Raw genomic sequence first — 22,858 nt, 5'->3', positions numbered from 1 at the left:
AGTAGTTGTGGCACGTGGGCTCAGTAGTTGTGGCTTGGGGGCTCTAGAGCGCAGGCTTAGTAGTTGTGGCGTATGGGCTTAGTTGCTCCACGGCCTGTGGGATCTTGCTGGACCAGGGATCGAACCTGTGTCCCCTGCATTGGCAGGCGGATTCTTAACCACTGTGCCACCAGGGAAGCCCCTCAGTATTGTTTTTTTTTTTTTTTTTTCCAGTATTGTTTTTTAAACCCGCGTCACTTGTGATCACAAGGTAAAAGGGTGGGTGTTTGGAAATGGTCCTTTTTACATTTTAAAGGTGATTTTCTCCAGAAACACAGTTTATGTGACTTTTCTCTGGCTATTTTGTAATTATACTGGGCAGAAGTTTTGCTTGAGAGGAAAACCCGACTACTTCTCCAAAACACTTCAGTTTTGTGTCCTCTGTTTTAGTTTGTGAGAGATGATGCTTCCAGGAGTCCCAGGTCTGCTGTCTTCTCCTTGGGGTTTATTAGGGGTCCAGGGCATGCCTTTTCCTTATTGGGGCAACAGGAGTAAAGAAAAGGGACTGGCATTTACAGAGCCCTTTCTGTGTGCCAGGTGCTGCTCTGGGTGCTCCATATACTTCTTCACAACTTTTTCAGGGTTTTTTTGTTTATTCCCATTTTACTGATGAGCACGCTGGAGCTTGAAGACGTTAACCAACCACCCAGGATCTACTGACCAATGGAGATGGTACTCACGTTTGGAGTGATGACTCTAGACTGGGTGAGAGAGAAAAGGGCGTGCAGCTGGATGGAATTTATACCATCCATGCCCAGATATGATCAGCAAAAGATACCCCAGAGTCGATAACTCTCAAAAGGAGATGCTGAGCTATGGTCATAGTAAAGCGTTGAATTCAAACTTCACAGTTTCAGGTTCTGCAAATAACTAATCATTTGGTCTCAGATAATAATTGTAACACCTTTGTGTCACATCAGTGAAAGAAATGTGAATCATGCAGGCTTCCGTCCTTACAGTACATTCCAGCCAAAGATCTGTATGTTAGCAGTTAGTTTCATTTTCAGGTAAGCTGTCTTTACACGCCTCATCACGGAGAGTTTTGAGACTAGATACTGTGGACTTTCCAAAGGTTGACAAATCTAGACTTGCATCCTGATTTCATAACTCTAATAGCTGTACGACTTTCTGAAACTTTGTGTTCTTATCAGTGAAATAGAGTTAATACCTCTCGCAGCAATGTTATATGCGACAATAAAAGGAAATTGGTAGAACCATTATAACGCTTCTTGTTTCTATAGATTTCTGTAGCTCCAGAAACTCAGAATACGCATGACTAGAAATGATGAAGCCGTGTGCGCCCTGGGTGTCCTGTCCCTGATTAGAGGGTTGTAGAGGGCCCCTCCTGGCTGGCGTGGGTATTTTGACGTGAAGTTTTCTAGCCAGATGAGAAAGTTGACTTGATGTTCACGTAATCTTTTGGTTTATTTGGCACATTTATGTATGACCTGTTCATATTTTAGACAAGTGGTAGTACAACACATTTTTCGGGGATTATAACACAGGGGTGGCCAGACTTTGTATGGAATGGCTGAGTCTACTCCCTGAGTTCTCAGGAGCTGCCTCTTGCCCACCGCATGTTCCGATCAGGGTTTAGTTGACTCCGGAATGTCCATGTGATGTCAGTCATCCTTTCCAGTTCCACCTTTGCTGACAGTGGCAGCAGGGAGTGGTAGAGGGCTCTTGCTCACAGGCTTGCTTCCTCAGAGTCCTGGAAGCTCATCTGAACTTTAACTAGATTTATTAACCATGTAGCCAGATGATTGACCGTGTAAAGCAGCAGATGTCTTTGACATAAATGTGGCCTGGTAGCGTAGTTGGGGCAATTTACATTTATAATGTTTGTTGTCTTCCTTGTTACACCAATTCCTCAAAAAAAATTGAAATAAAAGATCCTGTGTTAATTTTTTATTACTCAGTTAACGATCCAGGGAAGTTTCAAAGCATCCCCTTCTACACACAGCAGCAGCTGGAATGCGCTGGGGTAGGTCTACACTGGCTCATACACAGCTGATACCTTGAAACCTAGGTGTCTGGGAAAGCGTAATCAGGACCCGATTACTACCTTTACTGAATTGCAGAATCTGTAAAGAACCCTTAGAGGTCGTTTAGTCCAATCTCCCCAGCAAGTAGGAACCCCTTCTGCAGCACTGCTGACTGTGGTTCCCCGGGCTCTGCTGAATTCCTCAGGGACAGAGCGCCCTTTCTGTTATTGGACACTGATGGTTGCCAAGTTTCTTCTGTATATGAAGAAGAGTCTTCCACCGTCTATCTAGGTCTTACTTCTGCCATTTAGAATAAACAATCTCCCTTTTTCGAAATCACACGGTACTGTGTTCCTTCAGTCACAGTTCCCGTGGTACTTCTTTTCAGAAGCACACGTTCTTGCATAAAACATTAGACCGTCGGCTCCCTGTGGGCAGGCTTTGGGGTGGCGGATGGTGGTGGGTGCCTTGTGTAGTGCTGTGCACACACGGCAGGCAGGCGCCCCCGAGTACTTGTTCCCGAGTCTGAGATGTGCTGGGTGGTGAGGAGGAGCCTTTGCTTGAGTTTCATGGCTCTAACCAGAGATTTCCAACGTTTTGTGGCAGGGAGCTCTTCTTTATACTGTGGGGAAGGAAGGACTAAGGATTTAGGGTATCTTCTTAGTAACAGTTCCTATCGTGAGGGCCTTCTGTGCTTTCTACTTGTGTTAGGTGCTTATCATGATCTTATTTGGTCCTCACAGAGTTCTGTGAGGTAGGCAGTAGGTACGGTTTTTATCCCCATTTCATAGATGAGGAACCCGAGGCCCTAGAAAAGTTAATTCAACAGCAAAACCAGGATTTTGGTCTAGAGCCGTCACCTTGAAGTACTACGATATGTTGCCATCTCCTTGAAAACGGTCAGTAATAAGATCACATGAAGCCTTCTCCAACCCGCAGCACATAACCCTCTTTGCACCAAAAATTTACTTTTCTCTCATTTGCAGAGTGTGTATCCTGCCCCTTAGCGGGGCTGTAACAACTCTGTCGGGGTGGAGGATGTGGCTCTCTTGTACTTCTAGGTGGCACGTGCCAGGCGCTCAGTGTTTAATGAGGCCATTGAATAAAATCTGGGAAATATACTAAGGCTATAAGAAGCTGGCTGAGCTGCCATGACCTTCTCATCTGCAAGAATATCTGAACATTTTTAACACCATTTGTGGGAGTTAGGCAAAAAATTTATTGTGGTACCAAAAAAAGGACTAAGCTATATGCAGCGTATGATCCATGGGTCATCAGGCCGTGCCGATTTTACCTAGAATCTTAAACAACAAGCCTGTGATGCAATGAAATTTAAGGTTGAGATTTCCCTGTGAAGGGGTGTGAACCAGGATCTTGGAAAACCGAAAGCTTCAATGTTCACTTCTGGAAAGCGCTGTCAGTTCTTTGGTTGCTTTCTTCCATTTAGAACCTTGCCTTTGACATTGGTCACCTTAGTAGGTTAGTGGTGGATGTTTCAGATTTTCCTAGCTGTCTCAGTTAGGTGAAGAGGGTCTGCACATTTGTTTGTGTGATTCTGAACCTGGGACCCATCAGGAGGAGCCAGGAGGTGGCATGGCACAGAGGGCTTCACGTTCTGGAGTTCTCAGCAGCGGAGCTGTCATAAGGAGGAGAGGAGGCCCCAGGAGCTGGTGAAGTGCAGGGCATTCAGTAAGAAGTACGTTTTACACTTCACACACAGACACACACACACACACAGCAGTATTTATCCTTACTCAACATGATGCCCTCTAATTTTTATTTCATTCAAAAAAAGTGCTAGTTTATGAGCCACTAGTGAGTGGCCAGCAGCAGATGAAAAACACTGGTTACTCTAGTGTCAGCTCATTAGAATTGTGGGATCTCGGCTCCTCCTCGTACCCATGACGTCAGAATCTGCATTTTAATCTTAATGAGGTGATTTGGGTTCACGTCACAGTTTGGGAAGGCCTGGGCCAGAGGACAGTGTCTGGCCTGCTGGGCGGGGAGGTGGTGCTGGGGAACCATCACTCGGGTCGCCCTTGCCTGTGGTTTGGAGACCAGTGGGTGCTGAGCGGCTCCCTGAGCCCTCACCGTCTCCTTGCTTCTTCTGCCCAAGCAGATTCAGTCATACTTTTACGTGGGCAAAATTGCAGATTTTAAGCTCCTTATCCAAGGCTAATTTTGTATTATGTTAAATCACTTGGTTTTGTTCTCATGGCTTCCTGCTTGCTTGGGCATAATTACGAGGAGGTAGAACTTCTTCAGAGGCAAGCGCACTTTGCATTCTAAAGTAGGAGCAAATCCACTCTCAACACAGGAAGAGATCTGAGGCTTTAATGAAGGGGTTAAATCCAATCCGAAAGCACTTTCGTGGGCGCTGATTGCTCAGGCTTATGCGTCACTGCTTGAGTGTGAAGGGAGAGGGGGTACAGGCCTTAGACAGGCATATACACAAAAAAACAGCTGCAGGTTGAGCTTAAAATAACCCCCTGGTCTCCAAAGAAGAGACCCAAGTCCACAAAACACTGATTTCGGGGCTGCCAAGCAGGACGAGCAGCCGCAGGGCTGGAGAGAAGTGCCAGTCAGCCTGCAGGATGCTGCCGCCCCTCTGCCTCCTGCTGCCGCCGCTGCCCTCGGGGGCCACCGCTGCCCTTCCCCCGGAGGGCGGCCTCGCCGGCCACGACAGTGCGGTGAGTAGTCCGACTCGGCCGCACGCTAACCCACTTGTGGGCTGTCTCTTTCCTTGGCACATTTGGCCACCCCTACGGATTCCCCAGCATCTCCACGGCTGAGTGTGTGTACAGGACAGGCTGCAGGGCTGGACTCCGCAGTGTGCCCCTCAGCTGCCCTGCGCCGTGATGTCCATATAGACCATTGATTCTTGTTTACCTTCAGTTGTTAGGAAGTTTGTTAGAAAGCTCTGACACTAAGGGGAGCTTCTTCAAGCTAGCAATCTCCAGCTGCTAGTCTTTGAAACATTTAGTGATTACACCAGTCTATTGCAGTGCAATCATGGAGCTGCCACTGTGGTATTAGTCACACATACTTCTAGAATCTTAATTTATATATACTGCACATGTTCTCACTGGCTCAGATTAATTGACATCATTACGTTTTCCATTGTGAGAATTTGTAATTTCATGACATGACGTATTTTTCTCTTTTTCCCATTTTGAAAAAGTTCCAAGAAAGAGTACATAAAGTTGACCATTAAAAATGGATTTTTCTCTGAAATTATCAGCTGAGTTCCAGACAAGTCATTCATCATCAGATTACTCCTAGAAGCTCTCTAAGGAGTTTGAAAAGCCAGAATATAATGTTTCAAGCTGATCTGTCTCGAAAAGCAATTTGTGGACAGCCAGGAGGAAGACCAGAGATGGGAAAACCAAGCTAAATTAGCCTGGTCCACCTTGGGGGGCTTCTTAGCTGCCAGTCACTTGTCAGGGAAACTGATAGATTTCTTGACCTCTTCTAATTAAGAACCTCAGCAAAGATTAGGGGCAAAACAAGCAGATTTTCCTTGATTGAAAATTTTCAACTTCTTTTCTCTAATTAGAGCAATTTCGTTAAGGTGTTCTCTTAACATCCTTTAAATAGAAATGTGATTTATTGTTCTGGAGCTTTTTTTTTTTTTTTTAAAGGAATTATGTATCTTAATGCTGGCTGAACCAGGTGGTTGATTTGTCTTTCCTTTGTCCTCTGCTTCTTTTTAAAAGCATATGCAGGAAGTGGCAGAAATAAAGAAGAACAGCCTGTTGACTTTCCTTGCGTGGTGGTATGAGTGGGCCTCCCAGGCCAGGGCAGTGTCCTTTGTAGGAGGGGAAGCCAGGGAGGTGTCCAAACGGCAGGAAGTCCTGCCCCTCCAACAGTCCACGCGCCGAGATAAAACGCCCTGCAAGAATTTCTTCTGGAAGACCTTCTCCTCCTGCAAATAAAACCGCACCCATAATTACTCATGCAAAGAAGTGTAACGATGGATCTGAATAAAATGTATTAATCAGCCGTGATCTTTCTTCTTTATGCAGTTGTCTTCTCTTTCTCGTGTAATTTGAAAAGTAGCTTTTATTTAAACTCCAAAAACACCCAATACTGAGTGTCTTGAGTAATTTGGAACCCAAAGAGAGTATTTTTGATAAAGATTTTTGTGGCTTTTTCCGTTATTGTCAATGCAGCCATGGGGCTTTCCTTCCACCTTCATTATGTGTTTACAGGTTGTTCTGTCCTTGTCTTCCTTGCTTTGATTTAAAATAGCTAAAAGCTACATATTTACGTGTTCAGAATAACATTAGAGTTTATTTTGATATAAACTGTCTAATTTAAACAATATTTCCCCTATTAAAAGCAATTTTTTAAAATAATTTTATTTTTATTTTTATTATTTATTTATTTATTTATTTTCTTGGCTGTGTTGGGTCTTAGTTGCGGCACATGGGATCTTTTATTGCAGTGCGTGGGCTCTTCGTTATGGTGCGCGGGCTTCTCTCTAGTTGCGGTGCGCAGGCTCACTTGCCCCGTGGCATGCGGGATCTTAGTTCCCCGACCAGGGATCGAACCAGCGTCCCCTTCATTGGAAGGCAGATTCTCAACCACTGGACCACCAGGGAAGTCCCAAAAGCAATTTTTAACATTATGCTCAAAGAACAAAATGATTGTTCCTCATGTTTTAGCTAAAATTAAAAACAAATGTCACGCTATTAGGTAGACAACATCATGTTGACATGCTTATAAAAGTTACATTCGAAACTGCTGTTAAAAAGTACCTGTACTAATTTTAACTAGTAAGTTAATATTAATTTGTTACAATTCTTTTTATGGAGGAGAGCGTCAGGCTTATTTCAGATCAAGCATAGTGAGCAGTGCTGCTGCCTAGCCTGTGGCCTGATTGCCTCCACTGCTGATACAAGGACTTCCAGAGTCACAGGGTCCGGACTTCATTTGGAGACCGATGCATATGATATGTGTATAGTTGTTATATTTCCCCTTTCCTCAGTAATTTCCCACAGAAGTGAGTGAATGGTGGGTAAATGAGGGGGAGATTCCTTTCTGTGTGATATAATGCAGAGCAACTGTCGAGCCCCATGTGGACCAGCATCTGGGTCCCCTGAGATGGAGGCAGGAGTAAACAAGTGCTCAGTTCCAAACCCTAATCAAATTTCAGTTCTCCCCTGTAGCCCTGAAATGCTTCCTTGATTACACATATTGTTTATGGCTCTTGAATCACAGACTCTAAAGAAAACTTCCAGCGTGAGGTTTTTCACATGCTAAACTTTGAAGCTTAGAGATTCAAACCTGGAGTTACAGAAAGTTTCTGAGGGTCAGGGCTATTATCAGGAAAACCGGCAAAGGCTGGCTGGAGGGCATTGTGATATTTTCTTCTCTGGACACCAGGGGAGCAGGCTCACGGAGTATGACTGCTGACCGTTCCGTTCTGTTTTCCACAGAGCTGAGCTCATATTCATAATTACTAGCTGAGTAAAGTATAATGTGATGGAAGTGCCTTAATAGCATCCACATTTCCAAACACAGCAGCTTTCAGAGACCAGTAATTGGGTCAGTGCACTGGTGGAAGATGCCTGCCTGAAAGGCCAGCTAACCTTAAGAACTGAAGTTTGTTCTAGAAGAAAAGCATGCTCACTGTTTTTCAGTTTCAGCTGGGGTCATACATACACAGTCCTTAAGACTGGAGATTGCAACTTTTTTTTTTTTTTTTGGCCACACCGTGTAGCATGTGGGATCTTAGTTCCCTGACCAGGGATCGAACCTGTGACCCTGCAGTGGAAGCACGGAGTCTTAACCACTGGACCACCAGGGATGGCCCTGTAAATTTTAACTAAGTAATATCTGAAGGAAATGAAGCTATGCTAATGACACTGCCAGGAAATTCATCAAGTTTAAGCCTACCTTAGTTCAGGGGCCTTGATAAAATGTTAACTGGCATCAACTGCATGTTAGACTAGAGTAAAATGCTCATGATTAATAAATTAGGGTAAAATGGGTAAATTAGGGTGATTTCCTACCATCTTAAAGTCTACCTTTGTGTAGTTCAATATAATCAAAGGTGTAGATCTAGGACATCAAGACCTGGACAGCTTCTAATTCATTCTCTTGCGTTTATTTCCAGTATTTGTCACCAGAATAGATCCTTAACTGCTAAGGAAGAATTGATGTGGCATAAGCATTCGACAGAAATCCTTTCAGAGTATTCACATGTCAGTGCTGACAGCAAACCATTTCAGTGGAAAGTCAGACCAGTGAGCTCATGGGAGATACGTAAACACCTTGAATTGACAGCGCCTGCTGAAGGGATAACCCACATCTTAATAACAGCAGCTTCTTCGATAGAGATAGGGATTCGCTTTTGAACAAATCAGAAGAGGAAATGTCATTTAGCTCTGAAAAAGAAGGAAGCTTTCTGTTTCTAGACTAGGAAGGAAGAGGCAAAGGACAGCTGGGCAACCTACTATTTCTAGCTTCTCATAACCCTAATAAAAATTAACACGAAATTATCCTTTCTATTTATAATTAAATAGTTAAATGAACAGATACGTGTTTGTCTTATTAAAATAATTGTAAGCTGGAGAAAAAGCTAGAATTTTCTTGGTGATAGTTCTTGTAACATGATATTAGAAAATACCGAAGAAAATCCCATAGCCCTGCATTAACCTGCTGGTTCACTTCCTTATAATTGTGGAAGTGTTGTCTGACTTAGTTTGAGCAAACAGCTAACTTTAAGGATCTGCAATCTGAAAATTTAATGCAGCTCCTGGGGAGGAGTGAATCTGTTCCCTTCACTGGAAGCTTCTGAATAGGACGGAGGACTCCACCCCCCCCCCTTTATTACTTAAAAACCTTAAGTAATATAAGACATAGCCAAAATAATTTAAGGCAAAACCCTATAAATACACCAAAAAAAGAAAAAAACCCTGAAGGCAAAAAAAAAAAAAAAAGATAATAAAAGACTAGATAATTAGGAAATTAAAAAATCTGGTTAGTAAAGGCACATTAATAATTCTTGTAATTAATGTATTTTTTTAACAGACTACTATTATTTTATTCCTTTCTCTCTGGAAAATGAAAAATCCATTAGTTTTTTTCCTTTTGCTTTTACCCAGAAATTAAAGGTTGGTAAGTGGTAATTAGCACAGCTCCTGTCAAAGCCAGTTGCCTAATGGGGACCGACATTTGACTTGAGTTGAAAGAACGGAATATGGCTAATGTAGAGCTCATTAGCCCCAGTTGCTTTCTTTGACGTTCTTTTCTCCTAACATAAGAACAGGCATGCCCTGCTCTCTCTCTCTCTCTCCTCTCCTATTTTTAGACATATTGCTGTGCTGCTACATTTCTATTCTAGAAGGCCTGGAGGCACAGTGGTGTAAGGAAGGTAAGTGGCAGCTGGGGCAAAATAACTCTCACTCCACATTTGGTCTAGGGTTTGCAGACTAAGGTCTTTGCTCCTGCCCCCATCTCTGGCCCTGGGGAGGTGAAGGGAACCACTCCCTACATTGACTCTGTGCTGGGTTCTGTGTTCTTCCTCATACTTACGTCATTTAACCCTTTCAATCTTGGGGCCTTAGGCTAACCTTACATTTTTGGAAACTACTGTCCCATAAGGTTAGACTCAACGTGGGTCTGTCTCACTCCAAAACCGATAGTACTTTTTCCACTCTCCTAGGCAGCTGAGATGCTTGGTGGGTTTGTTTCAAGTACAGAAGACCAATACCAACACCCAGGCCAGTCAACTAAAGCTCTACTGTGCATTTGACAGAAATAACTGAAGAAAACATTTTTCATTCAGCAGGGCAAAGATGGAAATGTTGACAGAATTGGTGAATAGAGATGCTCTTCTATTATTTCTGGAATACAGGCTTCCTTTACTACTGGGCTAACTACACAGCGTTCACAAGGCTGATTTACTTCTCTCACGCCACCAGCACAATGACTACAGTTAGAAATCTTTGGGCAATCAATCATGTTGCAGACATATTAGGCCTTTTCCAGTTGGAGCTGACTCCAACGCATTGCACTGGTATTAGCAAAACCAGTCATCTGGCTGTAGAGTAGGAAAGGGTATGTGGACTTAAGAGAAAATGCAAATAAGTAGAACACTGGAATTAGAACCAGAAGACCTGCCTTTGAACCCTGGCCCTCCAATTAGCCTTGTGACATGAGGCAAGTCACTGACCCTCCCTGAGCACAACTTTGCTCATGCATAAAATGAGAGGCGACAGGCCACGCCCTGCTTAGCTCACTCAGTTTTGAGGCTCCAATGTGGTAGGTGCTGGCACAGAACAGACTACAAACTGCTATAAAAATCCTCAACTGGCATTACTGCCCCTCCAGGGGCATTCTGAAAATGTGTGGGGCTGTTTTCAGTTGCCTCAATACCTGGAGGCTGCCACTGGCACTGAGTGGGTGGGGTGGGAAGTGGGATGCTCGTCTTCCTGCAAAGCACATGACTGTTCCACACAACGAAGAATCATCCCATATCCCGTGTGACTTTTTTCCCCCTACCTGACTTTTATGTCATTCTGGATGTTCATAGGGATGAAAACCTCTTCCAAATTAGCCCCAAACCTAACTGTTTTATATGTAAATACAAAGTATTTTTTCCAGTTTTAACGTTCCCTGGATCTGTCAAGAATGCAGCCACCTTGTAAATCACGGATAGATGTGTTACTCTGTCCAGAACATCACTGTTTTGGGAAATCCCATTACAAATGGCAATGCTGCTTGTGGTATTTGAGTTGACAGTCACTACACACCGTGCCTGGCTGCCTCTAACAAATTCACAGTAATTCATTGGGTAAGTACACGCATCTGACAGCTTCATTGTGCCTTTCGTATGGTCATCTCCAGAAAGTGACATACTGAGATACACACCATTTTGTTGGAAATTATTTTCCTTTATTTCTTCTGAAATACTACATTTGGGGGTATTATGTTGATGAAGGTATGCACATAGGTAGGTTACCAGCTCTGGCTTTCATTTAAGGATAATTAAGAAGGCATTATAAAATATGCTATTAAAAAAGAAATATTCGGGCTAATAAGTGAGAAGCAAAAGCGTAAGGCATTAGTAAGAGTATGCTGAGTAGGTCTGAGTCCTCCTTGAGGAAGGGCATAGGAGAAGGAAACAGTTCTTTTTGTTCTGTTTGTTTTCTGTACCTCTCCCTCGCCCTAGGACTTACTTATTGTTATATTTCTTTACTTAATAATTAGCCAATGTATCTCTTAATAGCATTCTATTTTCCTCTAAGATGCTTAAAAAGTTAAGTCAAATAAGTCAGTAACTAATTATCTTTTCCCTGCAAGAGAGACTGCATTGTAGATTACAAAACCCGAAGAACAAGCGTGTACAGAAACGGGGAATATAAACCAGAAGTCTCTGCTTTGCACCCAGGGAGACCTGGAGTCATATCTTATGGAGATTGATTTAATGACCTTTTTATACCCCCTGCTGATAAAACACATTAGAAAACTGAAAAGTTTCACAGTGGTAATGCATATAATTTCACAATACTGAATTAGATATTAGATATGGTGAATTACACTCTGTATGTCCCTATGGTCTGCAAATTTAATACGTGCCTTTAAAACAAACGAAAAAATTCCTTAACTTGAGAAACAAGATTGTGGCCATAATCAACACTCTGATATGTCATCTTCTCTACTGTTATTTGTGTTTAAAATTCTGCCGTTCCATCTTTAGAATAAGAATAGTGGGTCTATTACTATGATGGTTGCATAGTTCAACAGATTGAATTGTGAAAGAGATAGATATACCATTTATCTGATGTAGAAGAAAAAAAAAGTAAAAAAAAAAAAAAAAAAGAATAGTGGGTCTGAAATATGACAATTTCTTTTCCCTGCCCTTTACAACTACTGTTAGAGAACATAAGAACTTGCAATTAGAGGAGGTGGGATATTGCTGGTGCAGCTCTATGGTTCAAAATAGGTCGGAGAGCCCATGCGGAGATCTGGAATAGCTTTTCTGGAAAGGGCATGAAGCCCGTCTTCCAGCCTGTTCCAGGAGAACATTCTGGAAGGCAGGGGGTAGAGGAGTATGTAGGGAGCTACAAAGATTAGGCTGAAGGTATTTACTGACACTGACACAAAACCCAAGGTTTTCTTTGGCATATTTCTGGCTGCCAGCTATGTGGGGTCTCGTTTGGCTTGTTTGGGATTCTGCACTTCTCCAGGCAGCAAACTCTTCCTTGCTGAAATGCTCCTCAGAGAATACAAGCTCTGTACCTGCTGGAGGCGCAGGCTAAGTTCCTGATTACAGGTCTGTTGAACAGCTTCCGTCTTCTTTATGTCCCAGTTCAAAGCAACAGCCAATGCTTTAGGGTCCTCCTTGGCAACCAACTGTGGCAAGAGTAAGAACCATTAAGAACCAGCACCTCTGCTGCTCTCGTGATTTTCTTTAGGGGGGTGAGAATCGGCAATATCAGTCTATGTCATGTCTTTATGCTGAAATGCCAGGTCTCCTTCATATTCAATTGTCACAGGCCTCGTCTCACCATACAACACCAACAGGAAAGGACCTCTAGAGAGTAGTTTACTTGGAGCAACAATAAAGTCCTCCGCACACAGGAAATTTAGCCAAGCTCAAGTCAGTACAGCTTCTTTCCCTTCTAGCTACACCAAGGAAGTACTGGGAACAGGGACAAGGGTGAAGCATAAGAAGGAGCACCCAGGGACTTCCCTGGCAGTCCAGTGGTTAAGATTCTGCACTCCCACTGCAGGGGGCACAGGTTCGATCCCTGGTCGGGGAACTAAGATCCCACATGCCACTCGGCATGGCCAAAAATAAAATAAAATAAAATAACTGTGAAACAACTGATGAAACAAAAACACAAGCTACAGCAAATCCCCTCCCCCCAAAAAAAAGGAAGAAAGAAGGAACACCCACTTTGATGGGTTCCCTTCATCAAGCCTCCAGTTCCCTGGTCTGAGAGTGCAAGACGATCCCCTCGAGTGGGCCTTTCTCAAGGATATTTTATGTGCTTCTATGGCCTATGGATCTTTTTCAACCACTGGTAGATGCATCTCAGAAGCCTGAGTCCTGCTATTCCTCCCTGTCGGGGTCAGACATTTCATTACCTACTTTGGACCAGAAAATAATGTTCGATGATCTGAGGGAGTGCACCCATTTTGTTTAAGATTTGGATTAAATGAGATGTTTGCAAATGCTTTGCATATAATACTAGGCAAATTGACAGCTATGATTCAAGGTCTGCAGAGGTGAAAAAACCCTGATACAAGCCTCTCCTTGCAAAGGTCAGGGTCCCTGGTGCTCGCCCACCTCCAAATCTTGACTAGACAAACTCAGCTCTGGAGCGGGTTTCTCCTTCAGCGCAGTAAGGATCTGGCTCGTAAGTGCAATTTTGGAGGAGCTCTCTCCAATACCCGTGTCAACGGCATCCCTCTCATCACCGAGGCCAGCTTTGGACTCTGCAAAGCAGATGTGAGACAGAGATCAGCACACCATGTACACATACAGCCATACCAACATCCAGCCAGAGCAATCAGCTGGGCAGACAGAGGCCTGTCATCTCAAGATGTCAGCAGCTGTGGCTTCACTGTTTTTGACCACATGGTAAGCATCTGGCTCTCTCTCAAGGAGAGGCTCTACTGAGTTCTCAGTGTAGCTCCCCCAGCCGATGAATCCTACCTTGCTGCTTCAACAGGATGCTGCCCTCCTTCTCCAAAGCCCGGAGGTAAAGCTCCAAGAGCTGCTTGGACTGACGGGCTTCCTCTCTCTGGTCAAGGACCTGCTGGAGGGTGTTCTGGAGTCCCTGGACTGCGACACGACTTTGGCTGAGTTCCTGAGCCAGCTCTGAACATGGGACATCAATAAGCATCTGACAAACAAATACGGACTTTAAGAAATCGGAAAGTACTTTCTAAACGTGATGTTACAGCTCTCAAATACATCAATTTCGCAGACTCATTTCATCTAGTTCCCAAAGTTACCTAATATGGCTGCCTGAAAGTCAGGAAAGAGGCATATAATTTTTTCAGTTTTCCTCTGGTGAAAAAATTAGGAAAATATTGCCTTAGTGCCTCATTAAAAACAAAACAAACAGAAATAGAGTCACAGATGTAGAAAACAAACTTATGGTTATTGGGGGGGAGGGGGAAGAGGGATAAATTGGGAGACTGGGATTGACATATACACACTACTATATACAAAATAGATAACTAATAATGACCTACTGTACAGCACAGGGAACTCTACTCAATACTCCGTAATGACCAATTTGGGAAAAGAATCTAAAAAAGAGTGGATATATGTATATGTATAACTGATTCACTTTGCTGTACAGCAGAAACTAAAACAATATTGTAAATAACTATACTCCAAATAAAAATTAAAGCAAAACAAAATCCTGATATTAAATAACCCATTGTACATTGTACAGAATATAAAGGAGGAGGTGTATGATCACTTGTACAATGAATCAGTATGAGGCTGTTTCAAGCAAAAGTCTTTCTGATGATTTTAACCTTAAACATTTTTATTATACATGTTCGTACTTTGAACGACTATTTTTCAAATATAAACTACTCAGCTTTTAAATGACGTGTTCAGTCTGTGAAATAAGGGAGACCTCACTTATCATACCCTAGATCTTAAGAAGGCTCAATCTTTTGGCATATACAGCACTAGATTAAAAATAGTCTTCAAGGCTTCCCTGGTGGCACAGTGGTTAAGAATCCACCTGCCAATTCAGGGGACACGGGTTCGAGCCCTTGTCCGGGAAGATCCCACATGCCGTGGAGCAACTAAGCCCGTGCGCCACACCTACTGAGCCCTCATGCCACAACTACTGAAGCCTGTGCACCTACAGCCCGTGCTCCGCAACAAGAGAAGCCACCGCAATGAGAAGCCCGTGCACTGCAACGAAGAGTAGCCCCCGCTCGCCACAACTAGAGAAAGCCCACGTGCAGCAAAGAAGACCCAAGGCAGACAGAAATAAATTTAAAAAAATAATAATTAAAAAATAAAAAAATAATAAAAAATAAAAATAGTCTTCATAAGAGAAAAGATCAAACTGTTGAAATTCTTGGAGAGTAAATCTAACTTCAGCTGCAGATTAGAATATGGAGCTTAATAAGAAATACAATAATAAGCGTTTGCATTTCTTGAGCACTTACCATGTATCAGTGAGAAAACGGATGTAAAACTCTTAGGACAGAAAGTGACGAGGAGGGCTGCTCTAGATTGGGAAAGGCCTCTTTGAAGAGGTGACTTTATAAGTTATCCTTAGCTTTCATATTGCATCTATTTTCGAACAAGTATTAATGTACATTCATAAGGTTCAAAATTCAAGAAGTACAAACCTTACGAGGTAAGTACTAGTATTACCACCACCTTACACAGATGAGGAGAATGAGGCAAGGCAGTTAATAACGTCCCAAGGATCAGTCAGTCTTAGTTCTGACCCTCAGGACGCTGTGTAATCGATCCCCGTGCTCCTCCCTTCGCTCCCATCTGTTCTCACTCCCCATGGTCCCCGAGACGGTCGTACCTTTCCTCTACCTGTCGCGCGGCCAGCCTCTGCAAGCGCCTGTCCTAAGCTTCCCTGTGGAGCCTAGCTGTCAGGGCCAGGCTCACTTACATTCTGGTATCCCTATTTCGGTAAGGACTGCTGTGCTCCTTATTCTAGGGGTATCATAATATGCTAGTCTGTTGGGATGCGAAGGGATCTCAGGACCCCTTTCTGTTTCTTTTTTTTTGGCCATGGGGCATGTGGGATCTTAGTTCCCCAACCAGGGATCGAACCTACGCCCCCTGCAGTGGAAGCGCAGAGTCTTAACCACTGGATTGCCAGAGAAGTCCCCCCTTTCTGTTTCATAAAACAGAAAAAACAAGAAAGAAAAAATTCAAGCTTGCTCCTGCCCTCCCTCTGCCTGGAACACTCTGGCCCCAGCCTTTCCATGGCAGGCTTCCTCTTGTCCTTCAGGGTCTCCTCTTGGGACCTGCCAATGTTTCTCAACTAAATTCTATGAATTTATTCTATGCACAAGCATGTGTGCAAAATGACACTGATCTAAGCTTTTTGCAGCACTGACTAGAATAGCAAGACTGATGACAACCCACATGTCCCCCGGTGGGGGAGTCTCATTAAATAAGTCATGGTACAGGCAGGAAATGGAATATTATGTAGTGGTGAAAAAGAGGTGAGGATGTCTTTTATAAACTGATCTGGAATACTTTCCAAATCTTTCTTTAAGACAGAGTAGAGGGCTTCCCTGGTGGCACAGTGGTTAAGAATCTGCCTGCCAATGCAGGGGTCACGGGTTTGAGCCCTGGTCTGGGAAGATCCCACATGCTGTGGAGCAACTAAGCCCGTGTGCCACAACTACTGAGCCCGTGTGCCACAACTACTGAAGCCCGCATGCCTAGAGCCCGTGCTCTGCAACAAGAGAAGCCACCGCAATGAGAAGCCCGCGCACTGCAACGAGGAGTGGCGCCCACTCACTGCAACTAGAGAAAGCCTGCGCTCAGCAACGAAGACCCAACACAGCCAAAAATAAATAAATAAAATAAATAAATTAAAACAGAGTAGAGATGCTTCCACTTGTGTGATATAGGGGAGGAGGTGAAAACACTTATTTGTTTGTATATAAAATATCTCTGGAATGGGAAACTGACAGATTGGTTGTCTCCAGGAAGGGGAAGTTGGGTGGCTGGGGGCAGGAGTCAGACTTTTCCTGTATATCCTTTTTTTTCTAAACAGCTTAATTGAGGGATTTCCCTGATGGTCCAGTGGTTAAGACTCCATGCTTCCAAGGCAGGGGATGTGGCTTCGATTCCTGGTCAGGGAACTAAGATCCCACATGCCCCGTGGCCAAAAAAACCCCCAAAAAACCCAGCTTTATCGAGATATAGTTAATATACTATACAATTCACCCATATAAAGTGTATAATTCAGTGGGTTTCAGTATAATTAGTGGTCTTCTTGTGATAGTGCAATCACCACCACAATCAGTCTTAGAACATATTCACCACCCCAGAAAGAACTGTACCCATTAGTAGTTCCTCCTTATTCCTCCTCAAAACTCCCCACCAACCCCATCCCTAGGCAACCACTAATCTACCTTCTATTTCTACGGACTTGTGTATTCTGGCCATTTCATATAAATGCAATCATAAAATACGTGGCCTTTCATGTCTGGCTTCTTTCACTTAGCATAATGTTTTCAAGTTTTATCCATGTTGTTGCATGTATTAATACTCCATTCCTTCTTATGGCTGAATAATATAGTCCATTGTTTGGATATACCACATTTTATTTATCTAGTTATCAGCTGACGGACATTTGGGTTGTTTTACTTTCTGGCTACCTGTGTATCCTTCTATACCTCTTGGATTTTGAACCATGTTGAAGGTATTAATATGATTTATTCAAAATAAATATACAAGTTTAAAAAATTACCAAAAGGTCACCTCTCCTTTCAGGAGGCTTCCCATCACTCTTGGCACACTGCCCTGTCTGACATGCTGCTTATTTTGTCTGCCTCCTTCCACCAGGACTTGAGTTCCATTAGAGCAGGGACTGTGTCTGGCTTGTTCACCATTGTACCCCTGTGCATAGAACCATGTCAGGCAGATGACAAGGGCTCAATAAATATTTTTTTGAGTTAACAATACTATTTTTATCCTAATTCTACTGGAGAGGAAACATAAGCAGAGAGGCTAAGTTACCGGTTCAAAGTCACAGAGATGGAGCTAAGATTTAATCTGCATTCTTTAGCAGTACATCCTTGACCCACGCCTTGGGCCTAAATGGGTCTAGGTGGGGCCTTGGCGTCTGTGTTTTTAAAAAGCTCCACTGGTGATTCTGATGCAGGGTGAGGGGTGAAAATTTCCTACTCTAGGTGAGAGAATTAGAAAATGAAGAACCTTGGTTGTCATCTAAGAATTACTTAAAAATTAAGAAGCGATGAAATTATTATGGCAGGATGCATGGCAACTAAGGCGCTGGGGGCAGCACAGGCCGGAGGAACGTGGCTATGGGTTGCGGAGGAGGCTTACTTGGAGGTCCTCCTCGGACAGGAGGATGATGCTGGACAGGTCTTCTTTCAGCTGCCTGGCCACATTCTTCCACTTCAACCCTGCCCCGCTGTCTGTTTCATCTCCGTCAAAGGACTCTTGGGTAATCCAAGCCGTACCTCCATCTGACACATGGGAGAAAATGCCAGTCAGAGTCAGATTAACCGGAAGTGCTGTTTTCACTTCCTCCTCCAACTCAGACCTCGAGGATGTCAGCACATCCTTCCGACAGATCACTTATAATAATTTCGATGGTGAAGGAAGCACCTTTTCTCAGGGATTCATGGGAAAGCCAATCCCCATCTAGGACCTTAATTTTCCCTCTTGTTCCATCTTCCATCTCTCTTTTTTTTTTTTGGCTGCAGCAGGTTTTAGCTGCAGCACGCGGGGATCTTTGTTTGGCATGAGGGATCATTCGCTGTGGTGTGCGGGCTCCAGAGTGCATGGGCTCTGTAATTTGTGGCACGCGGGCTCTCTAGTTGTGGCATGCAGGCTCTCTAGTTGTGGCATGCAGGCTCTCTAGTTGTGGCGTGCAGGCTCAGTTGCTGTGGTGCGAGGGCTTAGTTGCCCCGTGGCATGTGGGATCTTAGTTCCCCAACCAGGGATCGAACCCACATCCCCTTCATTGGAAGGTGGATTTTTTTACCACTGGACCACCGGGGAAGTCCCCATCTTCCATTTATTTCTGTGTGAAACTGCTCTGTATTCTTTTATGGAAGGAAGCCACTTAAATCCAATGTATGCTTATGCATACCCAGGATACTGTCACACTTCCCTTTAGGTTGGTTTTTGTGTCTGTGGGTGTGTTCTATTTCTGTATCCCAAATCATTCATCCTCATCAGCACTTCTCCTGTGCTTGGGGATGGGTCTTATCCTTGACTGGAGGAGCTGCAGCCACTGTTTGCTGTCCCTTGGGCCCGAGTACAAAGGTGGCTGGGAAAGCCATTGCTGAAGGGTGACTTCCTCACTTTAGTGGCCTAGGGACTTTCCTCAAGACACTTCTTTAGCTCTTTGGTCCTTGCCCGTCAATATTAGTTCCCTTTGTATTTCCAGTGAGGATGATGCTAATGATGGTGATAGGTAATATTTATTTGTCTTACTGTGTACCAGGTAAGATCTAAATGCTTTCTATCAGTGGCTCTCAACTGGGAGTGATTTTGCCCATCCCACCCCCAGCAGACATGTGACAATGTCTAGAGGCATTCTTGGTTGTCACAATTAGGGTGAGGAGATGCTACTGACACCTAGTAGGTAAAGGCCAGCGATGCTGCTAAACATCCTGCAAGACACAGGACAGCAACCCCACAACAAAGAATTCTCCGGCCCAAAATGTCAGTAGTACTGTTGAGAAGCCCTGGCTTGATATGTACTATGTTCTAGTATCCTTACAACAACGCTAGGAAACGGGTACTGTAATTATTATCTCAATACGGGGCTGAAACGTTAGATAATTTGCTCAAGGTCACACGGCTAGTAAATGGCAGAGCCAGGATTCAGACCAGACAGTCTGACCCCACCCGCGGCACAGATCTCTCTGCCTTGCTGCGTTTTAGTTGCTGTCGGTCTGTGAGTTATTTGAGAACTGAGCCCATCTCATTCATCTTCATCCCCAGACTCAGCACCGCTCTGGTATACAGAAGGTGCTCAGTAAATGTTTGCTGCATAAATGCTTAAACAGCCAGCCAAACAGCAACCAGGTGCCTATGCAGTAAAATAAATCATGATGGATGGTATATTGTACATACGGCCAGCATTTCTTACCTGAATTGTTGTAAGCCCACTTCTCATTCCCAGCCAGTGCCACAAACTTAGTGTTGGCAGGAAGACACAGGAAGTAATCGTCATCATCCACTATGGTGCCATCCTCTGCCAGGACCAGGGTGACTGGTGCCAGGGACTTGTCAATGGCCAGAATGTCACAAGCTGAGAGGAATAAAATATTGGTAATTGACAAGTATCCATAGGGAAATTACATCTGTCCTTGCACTCTCAATATGTATGCCCCGGGACTTCCCTGGTGGCGCAGTTGTTAAGAATCCGTCTGCCAATGCATGGGACACAGGTTTGAGCCCTGGTCCGAGAAGATCCCACATGCCGCGGAGCAACTAAGCCCATGTGCCACAACTACTGAGCCTGCACTCTAGAGCCCGCGAGCCACAACTGCTGAGCCCACGTGCCACAACTACTGAAGCCCGCACGCCTAGAGCCTGTGCTCCGCAACAAGAGAAGCCACTGCAATGAGAAGCCCGCGCACCGCAGCGAAGAGTAGCCCCCGCTTGCCTCAACTAGAGAAAGCCCCAGCGCAGCAACGAAGACCCAGTACAGCCAAAAATAAATTAAAAAAAAAAAAAGTATGCCCCCAGAGCCTAGAAAAATCCCTGGTAATAATAACTGTAATAACTATAATGATGACCACTAGCACTAATATAACACTTACCATGTCCCTGGTACTGTACTAAGTGCTTTTCACATACAACATTTAATTTCATAACAATCCTATAACGTAGATACTATTGTTACTCCCATTTTTACGGATGTCAAGCCCAAGGCTCAGAGAAGTTAAGTAATTTGCCCGAGGTCACACAGTAAGTGGCAGAGCCGGCATTTCAACCCACACAGTCTGGCTCTTGAAAATGTGTTTTTCTTCCAGCTGCTCTACACCCACATTAGGAGGCACTTGAGCCTTTACTTGGATGAACAACAAACCAAAGTCTGATTTGATTCCTTGAGAACAAGCAGTCTTTCATTCATTTCCTCAGTGGTCTACTCAACTTCTCCTACGTGTCAAATGTCACAAAGAAAAAAGAGAAAAAGAAAAGAAGAAAATTTTAAAAAAGAAAAGAAAAAAAAATGACTTTATGTTCTCGCAGTATCTTTCTTTGCAGCCTTACTAACCTATAGGAAAGTATAAGAGAAGCAGAAGGCAGAAGTTTGTAACAGTAGCTTTTCATCTTTATGATCACTGGGCAAGAGGCTTTGTCCAGGGCAGGTCTGTACCATCCCATTGAGTAATGGCAATGCCTAAAATGCTGATGGGACTAGACTAGGCAGAGAAGTAGCCAAGAGACTACAAAGATCATTGGGCAATGCTGTCTTCCACCCAAATAGAACAGCAAGCCTTGTATAGGCCGAGCTCCAGAAACACAAGCACTTACACAAGCCTCTGTGCCAAATGCAATCAGCCACTGCACTGAAGGGGCACTAAAACTTAAGCAACTTCATGCCAAGCAAAAAATATGTAAACACTTATATGGCAAAAGCCATGTCACTAAAGCATTTAGAGTGCTTTGGCTGTTCCTGCATCTCTGAAAGACATCTGTCTGATATCTGTTGGGCTTGGTGACTCTGGGGGAAGCCCTGAACATGCTGACACAGACGTCCACTACATGCCCGGGGATGACACACACGTTTAACCAATAGAACTTCTTTGAGTAAGCAATTTACTGCTACAGGCCAGCAACATGTAGGTCGTTTGAACATATCATCTCCTTCCAGACTCCCAATCCTGTGGAGCAGGGCTGGAAATACACCCACTTTGCTGAAGAGAAAACTGGGGATGGAGAGATGGTTAAGTATAAGGTCAGGCAGCTAGTAACAACAGTATGCGGCTCAGAATTTCTGTCAACTCGGTTACTCACAACAGACGTGCCTTGTCTGGCCCTCCCGGATGGTCGGTAACAGCTCCCTCTTTACCGCACAGGTACCTGCCAGAGCTGACTGTGGAAACCCGCTCCCACCCCGCCGTAGGCTCAGCTGGGGGCCCCAGTACCACCTTAGGGAGCCTGAGTGGCAGGAATACACTGGACTGGGTTCGATCCAAAATCTGAGTCATCTGAGGCGAAGCACCGAAGTAGAGTCTGTCTTAATTCGCATATTGCTTCCCGTCTGCCTCTCCACCATATGAATCTCACACAAGATAAATTAAGTTAAAGCGCCTGTAAACGCTATGAAACTGCTAAGTCGCCATACCCACTTGAGTCATCTCTGTTCCAAGGCTCCACTTGAGCGACAAGAAACCCCAAGTCGCCTCTCCTGACCCCGCCTTGCCCCGCCGGACATCCCCACCTCTCCCCAGGCCCCTTCAGCCCGGGCCCCGGGTCCCTTCAACCCGGGCCCCGGGTCCCGGGTCCCTTCAGCCCGGGCCCCGGTCCCCCAAGTCCTCGCCCCCGGCCCCCCAAGTCCTCGCCCCCGTCCCGTGCCAACCCTTGCTCCTCAGCTCCTCGAGGCAGGAGGCCGCCACGCCGTGCTGTTCCCGGCTGTGGTTGCGGCACAGGAGACACTGCTTTAGAGCCCGGATCTCGCTGGGTTCTGGAACGCTGGGGCCCCCGGCCACCTCCATCATCTTCTGGGTCTGACCTGACCGACGCGCTGACGTCAGGGGGGCTGGGTGCGGGAGTCCTACCCAACTCCACCCCCCGCGGCATGCCGGGAGATGTAGTTCTCGCTGTAGCAAATCACGCGTGGGACCAGGGCACGCCGGGAGATGTAGTTCTAGTTGCAGCTAATCCCCTGTGGCCCCGGGGGCATGCCGGGAGCTGTAGTCTGTGGGTTCAAAGCCGACTTAGGTCGCGCAATTCAGACCCCGGAGGTGTTTTTTTTTTTCTGCCTTATATTAAGGAGTTGCATTCGCGCGTTCAAAATGAGGTCAATAGGGATTTATTTTGCATTATGAAGGACACGCCTGTATACTCCCTTGAATTGTTAGAGCACTCCTTTCTGTATATATAGATAGATGCAAGATATTAATACATAAAGCAGTGTCATTGTACT

General features: G+C 44.6%; 2 protein-coding genes and 1 non-coding gene across 3 annotated transcripts; 2 read left to right on the top strand and 1 right to left on the bottom strand.

The window, feature by feature from the left end:
* Nucleotides 1-729: 729 nt before the first annotated feature.
* On the top strand, nucleotides 730-6,026 carry CORT (cortistatin). The gene is given in 4 exon segments (XM_061184126.1): nucleotides 730-744; nucleotides 4,414-4,518; nucleotides 4,520-4,714; nucleotides 5,741-6,026. Coding segments are annotated over 4 exon segments (534 nt in total). The 3' UTR covers nucleotides 5,960-6,026.
* A 4,880-nt stretch (nucleotides 6,027-10,906) lies between these two features.
* Nucleotides 10,907-22,453, bottom strand: DFFA (DNA fragmentation factor subunit alpha). The gene is made up of 6 exons (XM_061187111.1): nucleotides 22,292-22,453; nucleotides 19,850-20,011; nucleotides 18,070-18,212; nucleotides 13,699-13,888; nucleotides 13,330-13,478; nucleotides 10,907-12,389 (listed from the first exon to the last, which is right to left on the bottom strand). Exons 1-6 carry the CDS (start codon nucleotides 22,428-22,430, stop codon nucleotides 12,177-12,179), a joined length of 996 nt encoding a protein of 331 aa, XP_061043094.1. The 5' UTR covers nucleotides 22,431-22,453; the 3' UTR covers nucleotides 10,907-12,176.
* LOC133089315 (small nucleolar RNA SNORD77) lies at nucleotides 11,753-11,825 on the top strand. The gene has a single exon (XR_009700687.1). It is a non-coding gene; the product is annotated as a small nucleolar RNA SNORD77 (small nucleolar RNA).
* Nucleotides 22,454-22,858: the final 405 nt, after the last annotated feature.

The sequence above is a fragment of the Eubalaena glacialis genome, chromosome 3 (assembly GCF_028564815.1).
Source record: "Eubalaena glacialis isolate mEubGla1 chromosome 3, mEubGla1.1.hap2.+ XY, whole genome shotgun sequence".
Taxonomy (NCBI): Eukaryota; Metazoa; Chordata; class Mammalia; order Artiodactyla; family Balaenidae; genus Eubalaena; species Eubalaena glacialis.
This window is presented reverse-complemented; position numbering and strand designations above follow the sequence as displayed.